Consider the following 22,004-nt stretch of genomic DNA (forward strand, 5'->3'; position numbering starts at 1 on the left):
TGGACACTTCTTGAAGTAGTTGTATCTAATCTGCGTCCGTACGATGAGCAAAAGAGTGCTGATTTTTCACAGCGAAATCAGGACAGCAACTCTTTTATCTTGGTTTAATGGTGATGATGAAGTAAATAGTGAAGATTTTCAGCTTAAGGATGGCATGAATGATTCAGCCCATCATGAAAGTGTACGTCACCTCAAAATTAAGCTCAAAACAGTCCTAGAGAGAAGACAAGTAGGGGGAGTACTCCCATCAGAACTCTCCAAAGGAAAAAGCTAACTTTATGAGGGAGTAAAGCTGCGAGCATTCCATATAGTTTACAACCTTCCAGCCCAGACCTCATTAGTCCATCTCAGTCTCCAAACCCTGTTTAAATATACCCCAGTATCCCCTCCTTTGACTAGCTTTTATTAAATACGTTTAGTTTGAGGTTTGAGGAGGGGGAACTTCCCTGACCATTGCCAGTCCCTGAACCATGCATCAATCCTTGTTGTTGTGTTGACAAACAATTGCTGAACTTTGTCCAACACGTGAGTAATGAGCCTCCTATGAGATCTGGCCACGTTATACATAACCCCAATCTGTTGTTCTTCTCTCCAGCCCAAAAGAGGGCGATCCCACAAATTTTGAAGATGAGCAATCTGCTTGTTGTTGAGCCTTTTAGCTCCCTTAGGGTCCAACAGCAAGAGGGGGATAAACAACAAGGACCACTATACATGTAGACTCATTATTATATTTCTTGGGACTCTTTGAGATCCACACCATTCAATAAGATAAGATAGGAATCACTCTTTCAAGAGTTAAGAAGAAAACTGAAGCAAGGTGAACCTTTACATTTTAATGACGCAAAAGAGAAGGCTTTATCCAGGGAAGACATGTTCCTCCAGATTCCATGGCAGACCACTTGAGAAAGTTCTATCACCTATCTAAGCATCAAAGACCCAGTTTCTTCCTGCTGAGCAATTTTCCAAATTGAGAGGCCACCCCGGCCTTAGCATGTAATTGCATGTCCGAAATTCCCAGGCCTCCCAATTTGTTAGGAACACAAACTCGTTTCTAGGATAGCCACTGGGATGGTTTTCACTGAGCCTTGTTCCTCCAAAGAAAAGCTTTGACTAGAACGAATGGCTTTAACCAGTGTCTCTTCTTGAAATCCAGCGAAGGACAAAAAATGCACGATGCAATTAATTACTGATACTTCCCCCCAGCAGAGTTCTCCCCTTTCTCCACCAGCAAGGGACAGAAAAAATGCACGTAGCGAAGAAGGATACTGATACCTCCCCCTCATCTCCCCTTTCTCCGCTTCTCCCTTCACATTTTCCTTTGGGATTTCCTTATAAGTATCCTTTCCTTTCCCTTTTTCCTTGTCAGACCCCTTCTAAGTTCTCAGTCCTTGATTCCTCAACTTTTTCATCTCTTTCACAAGCCCTCCCTTTTTGGAACCATACAAGCCCTCCCCTTTCGGAACTTGATTCCTCAACTTTTGGAACCACTCAAGCCCTCCTCTTTTGGAACCATACAATATCTTGCAAAATGCCCAAATATCCCACATCGAAAGCAGCCTCCAGGAAATGGACCAAAAGTCAACTTTTCCCCTTACGTACCCAGCCCCAACTGTTACGACCCTGTGTTTTTCCCTCTGGACAACAAGTAGGTGGGCACGGGCACAAGCACAGGCACGGGCCCAGGACGCATAGTGTGGACAGGCATCAGTTGAATGTGAAAAGGAAACCCATGTTGGTGGCCAGCCCAAGTGTGAAAGGGGACAAAAAGGAACTTTAAAAGTTATAAGGTTTTTAAACCTTTGATGCTTAAAAATATTATTATTATTTTATTTGGAAAAGCATGCGTTTCTTTTAATCCTTGGCTTTTGGTGTTTTTGAGGAAAAAGCGCATTGTTTTCTTTATAAAAGGGAAGGTGGCGGAGATTCGAAGGAGCAGGGTGGTGGTCGCCGTATGGATCTTCAGGGGTGGTGCTGTTGTGCAGGGGCCAGGCGACAGCCGCCGCCGCCGCCGTTGCCGCTAGGAGCTGCTGCCGTTGCCGCCGCCGCCAGGAGTTGCTGGTGCCATCGCCGCCGCCAGGAGCTGTTGCTGCCGCCGCCGCCAGGAGCTGTTGTCGTCGCCGAGTACAGCTGCTGCCGTTGAGCGCTACCGTTGCTGGGCGTTGCTGCTCATATAGCTACAAACAGGCGGGTGGTGGTGGTGTTGTCGCCGCCGCTGATGTTGCTGCTGCCGCTTTGCTAATGCTGCTGCTATTGGGCGCCGCCGCTGCTGTTGCCGCCGTTGTTGCTGCCGCTGCCGGGTGATGCTGCTGCCGTTGCTGCTGATACTGCTGCTACAGTTGTCGGGTGATGCTACTACTGCTGCCGATGGTTGTGGCTGGGCGCTGTCAGGTGGGCTCTGAACAGCTCTAGGCGCCAGATGGATTGTTGCCAGCGCATGGATATCAAGAGTGCTATATGCACGGACTGCCAGCATCCAGCGACCAGATAGGTGGGCAGCCAGGCAAGCGATCAGTTAGGTGGACAGCCAGTTGGGAAGTCAAATGGACGCCAGGTGTGGGAATGCGGTGCAGAGGATGGGCACACAGTAGTGAATTTGACCAGGTATTGGTGGACGTGGAGCAGGTTACTTGCATGTGACAGCCAGGCGGGTTTTCTTGCATCATGGAGCAGACCGCATCGCTGAGGCATCTCCACAGCCAGACTGGACAGGCTTAGACCAGCATGATGAAAGCGGGTCTATGGGTTTTTGGCATCGTGATTGATGGTGCATATGTGGATTTATCTGTCATGGAAACAGGACATTGGTCTTTCGAAAAGAAACATGACTTAGGTATCGAGGATACATGCCTATGGTTTATGGATACAGGTCTTTGGTTTATCAGATACATGTCTTTTGGTTTCATGTGGAAAACATGTCTCTGCATTCATGTGGACAGGTTATAGTTTTCCGGAGGTTACATGCAGGCTGTGACTATAGGAAGGTTATAGTTTTCCGGAGGTTACATGCAGGCTGTGACTATAGGAAGGACATATGGTTTGGTATAGCCCTATTGTTGTTTGGGAAAGGGTTGTGGGATCCATGGTTGAGATGGAGAAGACCTTTTCAAGCAGGGCGGTGTCGTACAGGTGTGCCTTCTCTATGAAATGCTTTGCTGTAGTAACGAGAGTTTTTATTTGGGAAGTCCTGGGTGGCGCCACTACGTTTTGGGGCCAATCAGTGTCCTTGTACTATTTGCAGGAGCACTCTAGCTCCCCTGTTTGTTTTCCCTTTTCAGGCTCCCATGGGTGATGAAGTGTTTTGTGTGCGAGTGTTTGTTCCACCGCCCATCAGATTTCTGAAGGCCGGTTTCACCAACCTTCGTCACCTTGGGCTTCTCCTTGAAGGTATTCCAAGAGATGCATACTTTGTTGGAGGGCCTTCATAAAAGAAGGTTCAGTAGCTACATATAGAGGTTGCCTCAATTGTTTAGCAAGCTCTCCTATAGCAGGCCATAGCCAGGTTGGCAGGTCTAAGAAATTAACCCAGACTGGGCAAACGTTTATTAGGCTTATTTTTGAATCAAAAAGTGGGTCCCAACGCACATAATGAAGAGAGGGGCTTTAGCCAACGGATCAAGAACTCAAGAAGGCTGGTCAATGAGATCATTATGAAATCCTTTCCTAAGGTAGAACACGTGTGTCACAGCCCTAGCATGTAGGACTTCCTTCTCCAGCTAGTTCACATTGAGGTAGAAATGCATGTACTTGGCTTCTAGGTGTGCTTTGATGAGGATTCTTGACATAGGACAAAGGCATAGAAGCAGAGGATTCACATGAGGTTGAAACTCAGCAGGAGGGAGTTTCCAAGTTTTCTCAAAAGCTTCTAGGACAGGAAGGAGTTTACATGAGGTTGAAACTCAGCAGGAGGGAGTTTTTAAAGTTGCTCGGAAGCTTCTAGGATCAGGTTGTGGCATAGGAGACTGCCCAAGTATGGGGTGAAGATTGGTGGAGGATCCCAAAGATGAAGTGCTGATGTTGGTGGCAGTTGAGTTAGAGCTGGCACACAAATCTTTGTCTGAAGACCAAGAGTTGTGCAGAGTGCAGATGTTAAGAGTTAGTGAATCTCTCCAAACCAGGATAAAGTCAGCATGGTAGCGGTCCCAAACTAATTTCAGAGGATACTCTTGTAGAGGTCTCTTTGAATCCGGTGCAGAGGAGGATGAGACTACAAGTGAGGCAGCAATTTCTGTGGCAGTCACGTCACTAGTGGATCTATTGGTGATTAAGCCAGTGGATATGGAGCAAAACCTACAGATGGATCAGATTAGAATTGGAGCTTCTAGGATCAGGTTGTGGCATAGGAGACTGCCCAAGTATGGGGTGAAGATTGGTGGAGGATCCCAAAGATGAAGTGCTGATGTTGGTGGCAGTTGAGTTAGAGCTGGCACACAAATCTTTGTCTGAAGACCAAGAGTTGTGCAGAGTGCAGATGTTAAGAGTTAGTGAATCTCTCCAAACCAGGATAAAGTCAGCATGGTAGCGGTCCCGAACTAATTTCAGAGGATACTCTTGTAGAGGTCTCTTTGAATCCGGTGCAGAGGAGGATGAGACTACAAGTGAGGCAGCAGTTTCCGTGGCAGTCACGTCACTAGTGGATCTATTGGTGATTAAGCCAGTGGATATGGAGAAAAACCTACAGATGGATCAGATTAGAATTGGAGCAAAGGTGGATGATTTGCCCCAGACTCCAGTGCTCTAAGTTTAGCAAGAGGGGATGTCATATGTACACATCAGCAGAATGGTGCCACATTCCGGCAGTTACAACCAAGTATTTGGGTAGGATTAAAGGTCATGTGTGGGCTGATGGGCCACAATTTGGGCAGTCAGACAATGGGCAGGGCACCCATGGCGAGGACAATAGCACTCTATTGGGGTTTTATTGGGGTGTGTGTATCCAGCCAACTGGCCGACCAAGAGCAGCCAGCCGACCAACCTTGAGTGTGCTATCACACTAAAGTGGTGGTTCTTCTGTGGGTAGTATGTCCGGAGTCCACGACACTCATGAGACAATGTAGCACTCTAAACATACTTGAATGTAAACATAGTGCAATGACAATAATATTGTAAACGTTACTTATATTACTTCCAAGAAGCTGTCACATGCCCCTCACTGCACACCGTGCATACCCAGCAGCAGTCACAGTAGTGAGATGGACAACACTCAGGATGGGATGACACAATGACTTTAGGACTCTATGAACAAGATGAGATGACAATGATGAATCGAAGGATGAGCTGAGGAATCATTTTAATGGTTCTTGTAGAGGCGGTGGAGTTGGTGGTATCTCCTATCTTTGGCAGATGCCAATTGGGGGTGATAGTGCGGTGCCTTCAATGCTGGTGTGTGCACCTCCCATGTATCCCTTGGTGGTGCACTTCAAGACATCCGTTGCTGGATGGTCCAGTTGGGACGGTCCAGCCAGGACATTTCAGTGTGGGCACCCTTGGTGGTTACAATAAAGGCTGAGTCGAGGGTCATATTCATCATTCATTACACCAATATATGTAGCACCGAGTTTAGGGCAGTCAACAGAGGAAGTGGATTAGCAGAAGGAAGTCCTACTGAGTATTTTCTCTAAGGACAACAGCACAACCTTTTGTATGCATGTAGCTAGGTTCGTAGCTTGCACAACTCAGATTTGCGTTTATCACTTTATATATCCATTCATTGCAATATATAGTAGTTTAGGTCTCTCAAGTCTTCTCTACTGTGCGTTGCAGTTTTGATTAGTGTTAATGTGTTTTGCTTAGCATTAATCATCAATTGGGTGTTCTGTCGTTAGCATACAAAAAGGTTGGTGCTGGAGATACTGGTACAACGGATGATGAATATGACCCTCGACTCAGCCTTATATAGTGCACACAAGGCTGGTCGGCCAGTTGACTGGCTGCACAGACCCCAATAAAGTGCTAACAATGCATCCATTTGTGTACCGGCCATGGAAGCCCAACTGACCAGTGTCCAGCTGTCCGAATTGTGGCCTATCAGTCCACACATGGCTTCTGTTCCTGCCCAAATATTGGCTGCAATTGGATTCTGGAAGACATGTCCATGTGCCACCATTTTAATGTGCACACATGACACTAGTTGTTCAATTATGAAGCTTAATTGCTGAATTTATTTTATCATAGATTCCTTTGTAGGATATAGTGCACACCTGGAGCATCACTGAGCTTTGTGGGTGCCAGATGCGTTACAAAGTTATTACATCATTGCTGTTCCAACAATCAATCAAGGGTATAGTTATATGGTCTTAGAATGGAAGCTCTCAAAATTTTTACAATGCTCAAAATATCTGGAAAAGTTCTGTTATCTCGGTGTCAACACTGGGTAGGACTATGCCTCGCTTGTATAGGCATTTCTTAGCTACAGATATATATACAGGCTGTAACTTGGTTGAACACAATGCTAATCGATACACTTAAATACACTAAGATTTGATGGACACTTGCTCAAATACAAGAAGTAATTTGCTGAATCAACAAGAGACAAACAATGAGCCGACCCCTCCCTCAAATAAAAGTATATTGATCTTGGGAGAATCAAGTACATAGTGTCATGGGCATTTCTGACCAGATTTCCATATCAATGCATATGAATGCAGTATTGCAAACAAGTGGTTGTTGATGTAGACTTGCAATCCACACTACCCTCTCAAGTGCCCATGTTCCCTACCATCTGCTCTCTCTATTGTTCCACCAACACATTGTAGCAACAATCTGCAAGAGAGCACGTAGGACAAGAGACCACTACACAGGGTATGTGATCTTGTAATCCGGTTCCTCCCTCCTGCTACTTGCTTCCATATTTAAGCATAAAAGCTTACCAATTGCAAGTAGAGTTGATGATAGCGGAAGTCTTTGTGATGGAAGTTCTTGGAGTGATAAGATCTTCAATTTGTCGCATTTCTTCACGACAAAAGTCTTCAAGAGGATGAAGGGAACCTTGGGAAAGCTTCCCCTTTGGTTCAACTTGAGAAAGGAGGGCTGAAATTAGGGTTTTCAGCAAAAAGACCAAAAATTACAGTAATAAAGAGAGCTGTTTTGCTGAATTTCAGTCATTGGGAGTGTGTAGGAGAGTGATTAGCATCCGGAAACACTCTTGGAAGCTTGAGAAATACCTTAGCAAGCTTGGAAATGGAGTTGGGAAGGAGAAAGTGCAGAAAATGCAGCCCAATAGCCCTCATGAAGGAGGCGCCAATCTGTAGAGAGAGGAGGAGAAGTGAGCTGGTGAGTTGTCCAGTGTAGGTGGCAGGCAAGTGCTTTGTGGAGCAAGCTAGAGTGGACACATGACTGGTTACTCCCTTTGTACAAAGGGGATAAGGTCTGGGTGTGGTGGACATTGGGTTATGTCCACCTTGGGACATTAGTGTGTGTGAACACCGGGCTGGTCATAATTTATAAGTGAGTTTTGGTCGCCCAAAACTTAATGAAGTGTGTACACACTCATAAATTAGTGCTAACCATAGTCACATGGGAACGCCGTTCCACTGGTGTGGAACGGGGGAACGTGGAGGAAGCCACCCTGGGAACGGTGGAACGTGGAGCAACGTTTTTTTTATTTTTTTTTCCTGATTCGCGAAACGGCAGCGTTAACGATTTTTTTTTTCCCAGATTTGGCAGTCGGCAGCGTATCCGTTTTTTTTTTTGAAATAAAATGGGTGCCCAACGTTGTGGGCACCCTTTAAAAAAGGCCCAAAATTTGGGCCTTTTTTAAAGGCTGCCCAAAACGTTGGGCAGCCTTTAAAAAAGGCCCAAATTTTGGGCCTTTTTTAAAGGGTGCCCACAACGTTGGGCACCCGTTTTGGGCAGCCTTTAAAAAAGGCCCAAATTTTGGGCCTTTTTTAAAGGGTGCCCACAACGTTGGGCACCCGTTTTATTATTAAAAAAAAACGGATACCTGCGTTGAGCGCCGCCGTCGACCCCTAAAAAAAAAAAAAACAAAAAACGAAAAGATTATGCAACGTTAAAAAAAAACGTTGAAAGACGACCTGCAGCTTGCCCTGCAACGTTCAAAAAAAAAAACGTCAATATCAACGTTAAAAAAAAACGTACCTCTCTGAGAACTTATAAAATCCTGCACAGTGCAGCTGCAAGTACAGTGTGCATAGCCAAGTACAATCTCTCTCTCTCATAGCCAAGTACAATCTCTCTCTCTCTCTCTCTCTCTCATATAATGCCTCCTAAGGGAACCAAGACAGCTTTCTCTCTCTCATAGCCAAGTACAATCTCTCTCTCATAGCGAGACCTATGGGACTACACTCAAAGTTGCTACTTGGAATTGTAATGGATCTCTACGTCTTGATGTAGGGGCTTTTGAGGATAGTTTCACTGGGAGGGACATCATCTTCTACTGTGAGACGCATCAGGCTCCTGGACAGTCCATGCCACATGTTAGTGGATACCGATGGGAGACAGCTTGTAGACAGGAGACTCGTTCAGAGCATAGAGGACGGGGCTCAGGAGGAGTGGTAGTATTGTTTAGAGAGGATCTACAGCCACTGATACATATAGTCCGCAGAGATGAGCAGGCTAGGTACATGTGGGTTAGACTGAGGCCAGAGACGGGCAGATATCTCTACATTGCTATATGCTATTTTGCTCCTAGTACATCAGTGTATGCATCACCTAGCGGGCAGTCTCCCTTTTCTATTTTGGATGATGATATTTGGGAGTTCTCCAGGGATGGTGACATCATTCTCCTGGGGGACTTCAATGCCAGGACCGCCCATAACCAGACAGTATTTTATGATACCTCAGAGGAGATGTTGAGGGAGCTTGATGTTAGGGATATGGGCCTATCTAGACTATCACAGGATGAGGAACATACAGTGTATGGGCGGTATTTGATAGACATGGGGACTGCACATGGATTGGCCATCCTGAATGGCCTACAGAGATTCCCGACATCGGGCGGTTTCACTTGCTTTCCACATAGGCATGGTGCTAGTACAGTGGACTATGTTATGGCTCAGCCCAGTCTCATTTCCTCTTTTCAGGATTTTATGGTAGGCACTAGGCCGGTTGGAATAGCAGTGGATCATGCTATCTTGTCCTTCACTCTCACATTTCAGTTCAGCACCGCTCCATTGGGACAGGTCTCCACACACACTCGTTATACCTTTACGAGGGAGACTGACACCGTGTACACGGATGAGATATACAGACGCTTATGTGCTGAGGAGCCGGGACGGCCATTAGATGAGCTCACTCAGATATTGATAGATACGCTTCATGCTGCAGCATTAGAGGCATATCCCCATAGTCAGCCTACACGGAGGCGATCTGGGAACATGCCCCAGAACAGTTGGTATGATGAGGAGTGCAGAGAGATGAGGATCAGATTACAGAGAGAGGTGCTCATGGGTGTTACCACTCATAGACAGTCACGGATTACCTTCCGGCACCTAGTGCGACGGAAGAAGAGGGCTTATGTTGCTCAGTTAGAGAGGGATTTGTATCAGTTATTTATGAGTCGGGACTCAGGCGAGGCATGGAGACTATTTCATGAGCATTCACCATCACCAGCCATTACCTCCACAGAGATTTGGGGTGAGTATGCAGCATCCCTGTACACAGCAGCAGGACAGCCGCCCCTGCCAGACCCATCGGAGCCATGCCCAGAGACATGTGCTTTCTTTACTGCTGAGATGGTAAAGAAAGCTATTGACAGGATGAGGACTAGGAGAGCATATGATCATGATGGTTTGGTAGCAGAGCACTTTATTCATGCCAGAGATATGCTTGCAGAGCTTATTGCTATGATGTTTAACCGAGCCATGTGTGAGGGTTTTCCTGAGACTTGGAATATGTCCACGATTGTGCCTATCTTCAAGTCAGGGGATCCCATGCTTCCTGGGAATTATCGTACCATCATGATTGGTCACACATTGGCTAGATTATATGCATCTGTTCTTGAGCAGGAGTTGAGTAGATGGGCAGAGAGAGAGGGCATACGTGCATCAGGGCAGGCAGGGTTCAGGAGAGGTTTCTCCACTCTTGACCATATCTTGACACTCAGAGCTATTATTGAGGAGGGCAGATTATATGGCAGGAGGATTTATTGTTGCTTTGTGGATTTCCGCAAAGCCTTTGACACAGTACCGAGAGCCAGATTGATGCGCAGACTACAGGAGATGGGAGTGCCCACAGAGCTGATTTGGGGAATCATGGCTTTATACAGGACAGTTGTGGGACAGGTACGTACTACTCAGGGTATATCTGAGATGGTTCACTCCACTATTGGAGTGAAACAGGGCTGCCCCCTTTCTCCCACCTTATTTGGGATGTACGTGGATGAGGTTTCAGACTATGTAGAGCGGGAGGGTGACAGAGGAGCACAGCTAGCAGGGACATGGATTCCGCTGTTATTGTATGCTGATGATATTGTGCTGATCTCAGATTCTCCAAAGGGGATGCAGCGTCATTTGGATGCATTGCACACATTTGCACAGGACAGTGGATTGTCTGTTAACCTTGGTAAAACCAAGGTGATGGTGTTTAACACCACAGCACAGTGGGTTAGGAGGTCAGTACCCACCTTTACATATGGTCAGGAGACAGTGGAGTATACAGATGCATATACTTACCTTGGTGTGGTTTTCAGTGGCCCACTATTTTCCTTGAGGAGAGCAGCGGAGACCAGATTGACCAGAGCTTATGCAGCATTGGGGAGACTAGAGAGGATGTGTTCGCAGGTTCAGTTTCACGAACCTCGAACAAAGCTCTGGCTCTTTGACACTTTGGTCACTTCAGCCATGCTGTATGGAGTGGAGATATGGGGACCCTCAGTGGATCACCACAGCCGAGCTGGTAGCACTGATGGATGGAGACACATGGAGAGGCCCTTGGTTTCTATGATTTCCCGGATGATTAGGGCCAAGGCCTCCGTACCACATGATATTATCCGTGTAGAGATGGCTGCCCCCCCATTGGTGGTAGAGGCACTCACTCGATCAGTCTTCTTTATACATAGCACTTGGGCTCTCCCTAGAGACAGATATGCTCGCTTAGCCCTGGAGTCTTCACGACAGTTGGCATCACAGGGAGACGGATCATGTTGGTATGCACAGATGACAGCTTGGTTCCAGTTGCATGGCTTTAGTATGGAAAGGCTACCTCCATTTCAGTACTCCCTGGATGCACCCTCCCTCTCTCTCACACGGGCAGAGATTACCAGACTTATCAGGCAGGACTTGATTCAGCTGGACACTAGGAGGACATGGATACAGCCGACACAGGAGCTTGGTACGAAGATGGCTTTCTATAGGGATCATCTTCTCCAGCTCACGCAGGATGGGTTTGTGATTAGACCCAGCTACATGGATACTCATCTTTCTCATGGGGTACGGTGTGTTATTGGTCAGATGCGCACATCCTCACACCAGCTAGAGATTGAGACTGGCAGATTCAGAGGAGTACCAGCTGAGGCCAGGATTTGTCAGCTATGCCAGATGGAGCCAGAGACAGAGTTACATTACATATGTCACTATCCAGTATATTATGAGATACGAGGCCGTTTTCACTGCCTGTTTAGAGAGGGTTTCGGACCACTTTCTAGAGTCATGAGATACCAGGATTAGAGATGCCTCGGATTATACTTGCTGGAGCTTCGTAGACATAGAGAGGGTCTCTTGAGAGGGACGGGATCAGAGAGGGAGACACACCTACAGAGGCAAATTACAGACTTCTTTCGACCAGAGATTGAGCAGTCAGGCCAGCAGGCATTGCAGCTAGCCCCAGAGTATAGCCGCACTAGAGGTACACTGATTGATCGGGCTATAGAGCTGGGGCGGTCCAGGCGCCCCAAGATGAGAGGCCCATCTCGACACCGGCGGACACTACAACAGAGGATCAGGACCATACTAGCACGGCATGGGAGACGTCCAGTCAGAGTACTCACCATGGAGGACATTGAGGATATCCGCCATCGACCGATGAGAGACATCTTTGGATAGTGATGTGTATGATGCTTACCTTTGTTGCTAGAGTTTTCCTCCCAGATGTTATCCATTAGGAGCTCCTAGTACCGTACTTTTCCTCACAGTTATTTCAGTTTCAGTTAGTTGTTTTTAGCTTTTCTTACACAGACATTGTATCAGATCCACCAATTGTTGTAACCTTTTTGGTCTCATAGGTCATTTTGGCCTTTTGAAGACGTTAATATATCATTTCATTTCTCTCTCTCTCTCTCTCTCTCTCATATAATGCCTCCTAAGGGAACCAAGAGAGCCAAGAAGAACGAAGCATGGTCATGGTGGGATGAGGTGGATATTCTTGAGGCCAATCAAGGCGGAGGAGCTAGGAAGTGGAAATGTCGCTATTGTGGCAGCACCAAACATGGGGGAGTCAACCGAGTTCGAGGTCACCTAATGCATGAGCCGGGACAAGAAATCCAACCATGCTTGTCAATCTCAGCTGAGAAAAAGAGAGAGCTAGAAGCTAGGCATAACGAAGTGATTTTTCGTGCTCCTCCTCCAAGAGCTATGGCTGCGAACCCATCATTCTTTACAACTCCTTCAAGCAACTTCTCCACATCCGTAGGCTCTTCTTCCGTGCATCAACCACCACCCCCCAAAGGCATGCAAAGAACTCTTGCGGGTTCTTGGAATCCACGCAAACGAGAAGCCGTGGATGCAGCTATTGCAAGGTTCTTCTACCATGACCACATCGCTTTCAATGTGGCAAGGTCCCCTTATTTTCGGGAAATGGTTCGTCTCATTGCTGAATTTGGACCAACCTACACTCCCCCTTCTTTGGAGAGCCTTCGAACCACGCTTTTGGCAAAGGAAAAGGAAGCTGTTGAGCAAGCCATGCAAAACGTCAAGGAAGGGTGGCAACGCAACGGTGTCTCCATCATTAGTGATGGATGGAGTGATAGCCAATCTCGCTCCATCCATGGCACCATCGCATACTCTTGAGGGAACACATTTTTTGTGTCTTCTGATGATGCCTCTCCAACGGGCAAGTATGCTGACGTCATCGTGGAGGAATGGGCTGAGGCAATTGAGCAAGTGGGTCCTCAAGATGTGATCCAGGTCATTGGTGATGGGGAGGCCTCAAATCGAGCTGCAGGCGACCTTCTTTTGGCAAGGTATCCACACATCACATTCACTCCATGCATTGCACATGGCTTGAATAATCTTCTGAAAGACATTGATGGTCTTTCATGGGTAGCACCATGCATAGCAAAGGGAAAAGACATAGTTTCATTCATCACTCGGCACACATTTAGCCTCTCCGAGTTTAGGAAAAGATCCCCAAACTTGGATCTTAAAAAATATTCGGAAACTCGTTTTGCAAATAATTTTATTATGCTAGAGAGGCTAGTTGCACTCCATAACATTCTCAAGCAGCTTGTAGTGAGTGATGAGTGGAGCACGTGGCCCATTGCCCGTAGCACACAAGGAACAACTTGTTACACCCACATCATGGATGCTCCTTTGTGGGTGAAGATTGAGCATGTTGTCAACATTACGAAACCCATTATCTACATGCTGCGTATGGTGGATGGGAAAAAACCTTGCATTGGCAAAGTTTATGAGGGCGTGGACAAGATGGTGGAGCGTATCCTTTCTTTGGAGCCCGACACAACAAAGAAGGCAGAACTTCAAAGTTTGTGTCAAGCAAGGTGGGACCGATATCACTCACCAATGCATGCAGTTGCATTTGTGATTGATCCAGAGTTTCAAGGCAAAGGCCAGGAATCGGATGAAGAAGTCACAAATGGCTGGGACAAAATCCTTGCCAGATTGGTGCCTGATGCTACGATGAGAAGCAAGATTAGAATTGATTTGGGAAAGTACAGAGCAAAGACAGGTAATTTTGGTTCAGCAGATGCCCAGCAAGATAGGACACTTATGGGAGGTGCTCTTTGGTGGGAGAACTACGGATCGAGTACTCCAGAGCTACAACGGCTTGCAATGCGCATTCTCAGTCAGAATGCAAGTTCTTCTCCAATTGAGCAACTATGGAGTGTTTTTAGCCATGTTGCCTCGAAGAAGAGAAATCGGCTACTCACTACTAGAACAAATGACCTTGTGTATGTGTTAGCCAACTTGCGACTATTAGCCCAGGTTGCTAGTGGTGACTTTGACCATGAGAGCTTCATAGATATGGAGCAATTGAGCAACTATGGAGTGTTTTTAGCCATGTTGCCTCGAAGAAGAGAAATCGGCTACTCACTACTAGAACAAATGACCTTGTGTATGTGTTAGCCAACTTGCGACTATTAGCCCAGGTTGCTAGTGGTGACTTTGACCATGAGAGCTTCATAGATATGGAGCCACAGTCTGAGTCGGATGATGACGACCCTCCACCTCCACCTCCACCTCCACCTGCATCGATGCATGATGCATCTATGGATGATCTAGCTAACATCTTTGCACCTATTTGATATCACCTAGGACTTTAGGTTTCTTTGTTCTTAGCTATCTAGCTTTCACTATGTGGCTGTACATTGTACAAGCTATTGTACTTCTGGTTTTCTAAATATGAACAAGGTCATTGAGTTTGCTATCAAATTCTTGTCTCTTTTTGTCTACTTTCAATTGTATATTTGTCTCTTTTTGCCTGCTTTTAATTGTATATTTGTCTACTCATGTGTATTGAAATATGATAACGTGTCGTTCCGGATCCCGTTCCGGATTGCAAGGGGTCCCGTTCCCGTTCCGGATTGGCCCCTCGTTCCCATATCCGTTCCCGTTCCCTGGTGACTATGGTGCTAACTCCTAATGCTAGGTTTATGACCAATACTTACCACCTGTCACATGCCACATAACCATGTCAGCAGACAGTTTCACACGCACGGTTTGCGGGCGGGCGTCCCTTTACTCAGAACTGCACATTGGTCAACATGCGATTTCAATTGCAAGCAAGCACATAAAGATGCTATGCAATGCAGCATTGGTATGGACAATCCCCGTTCATGAGACTATAGCAAAATAGACGTGCTCTAGGCAAGTACACGAGATACCAGACCCAATGGAACACCAATCCAATCATTTTCGGGCATGTACACAGAGGCACAAGTCCCAACGGAAAGCCAAGTCCACAGTATCACATGAGTGACATCAATCCCCGGCATATACAACTGCCACATGGACACTAGTCCAATGTACATACATGATGAGAAAGCACGATTGGACCAATTGGGTGGCCAAATGGTGACACAGGCATCAAGAGACTTCACATGCAGTAATCATGGCATCCCATACCACTAGGACACATTACATGTAAGAGTTCTTGCTAAGCCTACGAGTATGGATTGGAATGGCTAATTTTGCTCTTCAAAGTGATAGGTGCTATACTTAGCATGATGCCACTAAACCTCCCCTTGGACGCCGATATCCAACCCTTAGGTTAGCCTAGCAAGGGGCTAGTTCTTGCCCATATGAAACTAGGGATGACAATTACCTCCATACTTAAAACTTGAGCTTTCTATGACTAGGTTGTCAATCAAGCCACCCTCTAGCTGTCTAGGTCTCCCATGACCACAACTTTTTTTCTGGGACTAGGCCTTTAAACTTGCCAACGAGCATAACGAGATCATAATAAAGATAAAGGACATTGCCCAAATCTTACGATCATATTCCATGAAAGAGATATTTATTTAATTCAACATCTGTAAAACATAAAAATTAAGAAAACCATAGATTCTTCATTAAACAAGTAAGAAAATTAGCTTACATGGAGCTTGTAAGCTCTCCTTTGGCTTGAGGGATTGAGGGTTCTACTCTTGTTTGAAGCAAGAGTGGCCACTAATTCACTTTGGAGAGGATTAGGCCAAAAACAATTGTTCTTGTCCATATGAAACTAGGGATGACAATTACCTCCATACTCAAAACTTGAGCGTTCAATCAAGCCACCCTCTAGCTGTCTAGGTCTCCCATGACCACAGCTTTCTTTCTGGGACTAGGCCTTTAAACTTGCCAACGAGCACAAATTGTGGTATCCTTCTCTTCACCCCTTTAAAAGTTTTAATTTTAAATATATCTACCCATATTCTCTATTTTGTTTTTCTAGGTAGCAAGTATGACCCTCCTAGGTGAAAACCAAAATATATGAGCCATACCAAAAGTTTGTTGCCCTTCTACTAATTGTCACGAATAATCTTATCACAATGTAGAAGGTACAGAGCATGCATTAAAATAAATGAAAATAGCAAATAAATTTGGCAATTGTTTTTGATTCATACACAAAGTTGGTGATTTTAATAATTTCGTTAAATAAGTTCATTAAAACAAGTAGAATGATCCTTGATTACCAAAATTAGTTTCAATCAGAGTAACCAGGTATCTGAAGTATATCAACATCTAGTCCTGTTTTGTTTCATGAATGAAAGTAGTCTTATCAAGCCAATCTTGGACCCATGCAGTAATATCTAGATTCTTTGAGTAGTGAGGACTTTATGGAACGCAGAGATCTGCCTAGAAGAAATATCTTCAAAATCATCTACGTGGATCAATTTAAACTAGAAATGAGGCGTTATCAATAATTGGGTCAGATACTGCACATACTCTTGCATCCGTCTGAATTAAGATTCAGGGACCTTACGGAACATTACTAGTATTAAAAAAAACCCCACTGATGGTGTACCAAATCTTTGAAGATGAAAGCATACAGCTAGCTTTTTTTTGTTGCCTGAGCTGAACAGCAGTGCATGGCATTGCATTGGTAGAACATGGAATTGATATATTCATTCTGATGCAGGTTCTGAAACTCTTTCTGAGCTACATAACAAATTGTGGTCTACTTTTTTGGCAGTGTCTAAATAGGGGTGTTGCTCAAAGGGCTACAGCCCAACAAAGAGTCCCAAGTTCCGCACCCCCCCCCCCCCTCCCCTTTCCCGACTAGCCTTAGGCCCAAGATCCTCTCGTAGTTACCATTTTTCAGTGCCGGTAGGCGCATTTTGTCTGCCCATAGGTGATGCCGTGCCGAGGAAGCACCTTGTGGGGTCTTGAACCCAAGACCTCCTGGTGCTAGGGAAACACCTTCACCACTTGGGCTTTCACCTCATTGGCAAAGAGTCCCAAGTTTTACCTGGCGATCTTTTATTGATGTGGCACGAGCTACCCGGTATACACTTTTTACATCACCTAAGCTTGAGGATGCAACTGTCTTACCTTATAGCAAATGTCCTGGTACTTATATACAAGCTTAAGACATTTCATCGGTCTCAAGACTTTTCAAGAGTTTTGGGATGCATGATGTAGATGCTTTCATGGGATTCTGTGATTTTTCCTTCTACAAGAAATCCTACCGAAGGTAATTAGTATGGGGTTGAGGGTCTGAGAGGAATAGGAGGAGGAATAGAAGGGATAAATGGTCTGTTTCTCCTCATTATTTTGAAATCTCCTCCCATGTGATCTCACATTTCTGGAGATGCATATATATGAAAGTGATAGGAATGCTTTGATGCTTAATCTCTATGCATCATTTCATGTGACATCAATCACACTCAAGTTTGCATTAGAGGGTCTACATATACATGGAAGAAACACTCACTTGTGAGCTATAACATGCAGCTGTGAAACATATGCATAAAAAACTAGTTTTTTCATTGTAGAATGTTATGTTTTGGATCATCAATGTGGCCTTCATGCTCCTACAAAATAATTAGAGGAAACCATGCGGCGACTAATTGAGAGCATATGCCACTTTCTTTTGATAGGCTACCAAAAATGGATTTATTCAGATGTGGAAATTTGAAGATGAGTTTAGCAAAAGCTGGCTACCAGGCTCTGGAAGAAAAGTAAGAGTTAAATACATGATTACCTTTAGAAGATAAATTGCAACTATCAGTATGTGTAAGTATGTTGCATTGTTTTCTAAGGCAGGTTTTCCTTCTCTCCAAAGATATGTGCAATATATGCTTAGTTAACTGCAACTACAATGGTAGCAAAGTGAGCTTCTTGACGGAAAGCCAACAAGGAGAGGGCCATGAGTCTGTTCTTTATGTGTACGACACAATTTTTGACAAATTTTATCATCATAATTTCAGGTTTGTCGAGTCTTAGATGCACAAGCTTTTAGGCTTTTAAAAAATTTTTAATGTAATTTGTGAAGCAAGATGGATGTCACATTCTCATGCTACAAGTTTGATTTGAGGGTAATATATAGGCTTGAAGAAAGAATACTTGTGAGACAATGTTGGGATAGCGAGGAGTTCCAACAACTTGCATGTGAAATCAGACCTGTAAGTTTGTCTGAAGTTTTCGCTTTGATTAGCGCTTGTTTGAAGCTCTGAATTACATGGTATTCTGAGTTGATTCCTGGTATTCATGATAAACTAGTGGATTGTGTACCTTGGTTGAATGTACTATGGTTCTGATTTTACTCTGCTGCTGGGCTAGTTGGACATTGAGAAGAATGGGGGCGGTGCTAAATCAGAAATTGTAACATTTTTTCTAGACCACGACATGGGCATCGTCCAGCAAGACAAGGCAACTTTTTTCGTTCACAACCTATGGTCAATTTTAACTCAACATCATAAACCGCTATAGATTTATTTTACTATCATGTTTAAGAAAAATAAAGTTGATATTGTTAGAAACAATAAGAACAAAACTTATGGTGGAAGATCATTTTTCTTTTGCAAAGTTTAGGTGATGAAAAGTGTATGTTAAAGCTTAAAGGTTTAGTGTAAGGACTGTCAACCATATGAACCTCAACATACATGCATGTCATAGCATTTTCTTTGAGAAGAAAAATTATGATTCACACCTCACCTTGAGGAACTTGTATTTCTTCTTCTAAAAGGGTATCAGGTTAGCTGCAGCTGCTTATTTCTATGTGTGCCATTTGCACCATGTTCTAAAGGGTTTCGATTGGATGGGAGTTCGACAAGAAGAGAGGGCAATACAAGATAAATTCAAAATCGAGTACAAATTTAAGGGTTGTATGTGGATTATGCTGCTCTTCTTTCTATCTATGAAGACCCTTGCACATAGGTACAAGTGTTCTATAGTTGGTATCGGAGCCTAGCGAACCTGCAATTTTTTTTTCTTTTTTGGCACCCGTGTGCATTGACTGCTTGGATAGGGTAGAGCTCCTAAATTCTAGGAGTGCTCAAGGTCGGGTTTGGGAAAAGTCACTATTTGGGTTCTTTCTCATGACTCACTCTTTGTCGGTGCCTCTAATATCCGACTCACTGTTTGTCGGTGCGAAGAGCTGCAACCCTCGCCATCTCTTTGTTCACTGGTTACTGGTTGTTCACATGGATACAAAAAGTAAACAGTAAAGTCACCACCGTAGTAGGCATGAGGGACATTTGCAAGATCGCCATGCCCATCGTCGTGAGCATTCTTCTCGATGCGAGCAGACATCTTGTTGATAGTTATATAGTCTTGTGGGTTGACTACCATGAGTATATAACATGCATGTTCCTAAAAGGTGAATTTGGGCATGTTCTTGGATTCATCTAGGTATATAATTCAGCCGTATTAGCGGACATGCAGATTTCACGTTGTGAAGTTTTCGTCCGAGTTACGGCCAGTTGATATTGTGCTTATTCTTTCTATCTTTAGCGGTGCATTTGCCCTATAAACTACTTATTTGCTATACTAATTCTTTCTATTTGCTACTTCCCTTAGTGCTAGGCTTCATTATGGCTGAGTTTGCCCTGCATCTTCGGAGGTTTGACAGAAACTTAGTACGAAGGGCTTTGTGTGAATATATGCTCTTATGTGTGTGCGTGTGTGGAGTGCGTGTGTGAGAGCATATCTTGATACAGAGTTCTACACCCACTATTGGGCACTGATGATGTTAGTGGGGATGTCGTAGTATCTAGTACATACTATGCATAATGGAGTTGATAGTTATATAGTCTTGTGGGTTGACTACCATGAGTATATAACATGCACGTTCCTAAAAGGTGAATTTGGGCATGTCCCTGGATTCATCTAGGTATATATATATATATCTTGTTGACTACAATCCAGAGAGGTGTTTGCGAGAGTAGGCATGGCCATGATTCTAGTCTAGAGTGGCATCATCACCATGGCTACAGAAGGGAAGAGGGTCATGAAAGCAGGCATGGAAGCTCTCCAAACAATCGTCATCGGCAATACAAAGGTATGGATGGTCACACACAAGAAACGGTTTGACCACTACAGATAAGACCCCCCCTCTTCCTTTCCCAAAAGAAAAGAAACGTCGGTGGAAACTGTTGATTCTGCCAAGAAGACAACAGTGATGGTGGACAATGAAGGCGCGGTGTGCCCAATTTGATATGGGTGCAGAGCCATCTCAAGATCTTGTCCAGTTGACACAAACATGAGGGGCTCCAAACTCTTGGATCACCATAATATCGAAAATGGTCTTATCCTTGAGGAGGTGTGATGTTGCACATAGGTTGGTCTCTTCTGCTAAGCTTTGGGTCTTATGTTGATGTGTTCTACAAGTCACCGTCCGAGTTGTTTAGCAGCAGCTATGTGTTTGGAGGTCAGGATGGAAATTCCTTGTAGCTGGAGTCTCTGTATGTGTGCCCTGGTGTGGTGCATGTGCATCTTCTCCTCTTGGTCATCTAGCTTTCGAGCTCAGCATACCTTGGTCTTTATATTCTATGAGTCCACAAAAAAGACTGAATCCCTCTTTGAATGGGCAGTGAAAGTGGCTTCTAACCTGATAGGAGAATTAAACACACAGCACGCACAAGAGTCATACTGCTTTATGTATTATGTACAAGAAAAAACTGTACTTCAAGTACAAAAGATGACCAAGGATGCAGACATCAGTTCTCAGCCTATACACTGATATAGATTTTCCTTGACCAACCCGTACTGTAGGGAAACACCCTGTAGGCTCCAATTGCTAGGAGAATGCAGATGATTATGATGATTTCCTAATATCCATATATATAGCACTCCATCTGTTGGTTGGCCAGCATAAAATGTTGCTGGCCTATTATTATTACCCACGACCAGCATTTAATGTTGTTGAGACGCCCCATGGGACGTGCCTCCCCACTTGTCCTATGCACCGGTGTTGAGGATCTTGGGCACATGGATGAGGTTTGCTTGGATCTTTTCATTGTATGAAAGGGAACTTTATATTGACACGGTGCAACTGATGATAGCCGCAATGCAAGTGGGGGATAATGTGACGCATCTCACCTATGGATAGGTTGTGAACAGGAAGCCAGGCTTCAAAACAACGAGACCACTTTGCGTCCAGTGCGAAGGCTCACATGCCGTCCTTGCCACATTAGCACAAAGACATGCAAAGAAACATGTGGATGACCAACTCTCGCTTGATCCAGTACTTTCCCTTTGTCCAACCATCCATGAAGAAACACTGCACGTGGCTCGGTATCCTCTGGTAACCCACATGAATAACAAAGGCCTGGCAAAACTCCGCTATCCACACTCCAGCCACGCATGTATCAGCATAGATGGATCACAAGAACTACTTGCAACAACTCTAATGCACCCTGAAGGAAGAAAGCAATCGAGAACAAAGGAGTTGCACCAAACCTATATCCATCAGTACTGCTCGTTGGCACATGTATATATGTCTAGAACACCATCTCCTTGAGGAACATACTCCAAGTGATATCTCCACTGATACACCGAAGAAAAAACTCTAGCTATCATCGGTACAGTCTCCAAGAGATCTTTACATTGTGGACACAGCCACTAGCATATCTACCCAAGGTGAAGACAAGTCTGGAGACATGTCCTTGAGTGGTGCCTCCATGACACCAAAACTCCACCCAATGCAAACAGCACGTGGGAAGAGTCCTCCTAAAAGTCCTCTTGAACTAGCCCCGAAACTGAAGCAACCACCACTCTGAGGCGATTCTCCACCTAGTGCAAACAGTAACTGTGAAGACTCTCCTCGGAGACTTGGCTAGAAACTTTCTATGTCGGAGCCTCTGGCATGATGCAATGAAGCACCCTTGGCGTGTGCTCAACCCGAGAAATGAAAAAAGATGAGACATGCACACAGGCATCTCCTTCACACAT

The 22,004-nt window shown here is 44.9% G+C and overlaps 1 protein-coding gene across 15 annotated transcripts in view; it reads left to right on the forward strand.

The window, feature by feature from the left end:
* LOC147607047 (uncharacterized) overlaps nt 1–22,004 on the forward strand; it is a 151,514-nt gene that overhangs the window by 29,835 nt on the left and 99,675 nt on the right. For 13 of the 15 annotated variants that reach the window (XR_015264913.1, XM_086791589.1, XM_086791598.1 and 10 more), the window contains 4 exons: nt 17,711–17,791; nt 17,877–18,040; nt 18,160–18,235; nt 18,393–18,482. Coding sequence is in view for 14 of the 15 variants with exons in the window: in XM_086791589.1 (XP_086647715.1) it covers nt 17,711–17,791; nt 17,877–18,040; nt 18,160–18,235; nt 18,393–18,482 (411 nt within the window). In the remaining variant the exon portion in view is untranslated. Of the gene's footprint in view, nt 1–17,710; nt 17,792–17,872; nt 18,041–18,159; nt 18,236–18,392; nt 18,483–22,004 lie in introns of all 15 variants that reach the window. The other 2 variants (XM_086791600.1, XM_086791601.1) reach the window with 1 other exon arrangement.

Source organism: Cibotium barometz, chromosome 56, assembly GCF_041138505.1.
Source record: "Cibotium barometz isolate CiBa-2024 chromosome 56, ASM4113850v1, whole genome shotgun sequence".
NCBI lineage: Eukaryota > Viridiplantae > Streptophyta > Polypodiopsida > Cyatheales > Cibotiaceae > Cibotium > Cibotium barometz.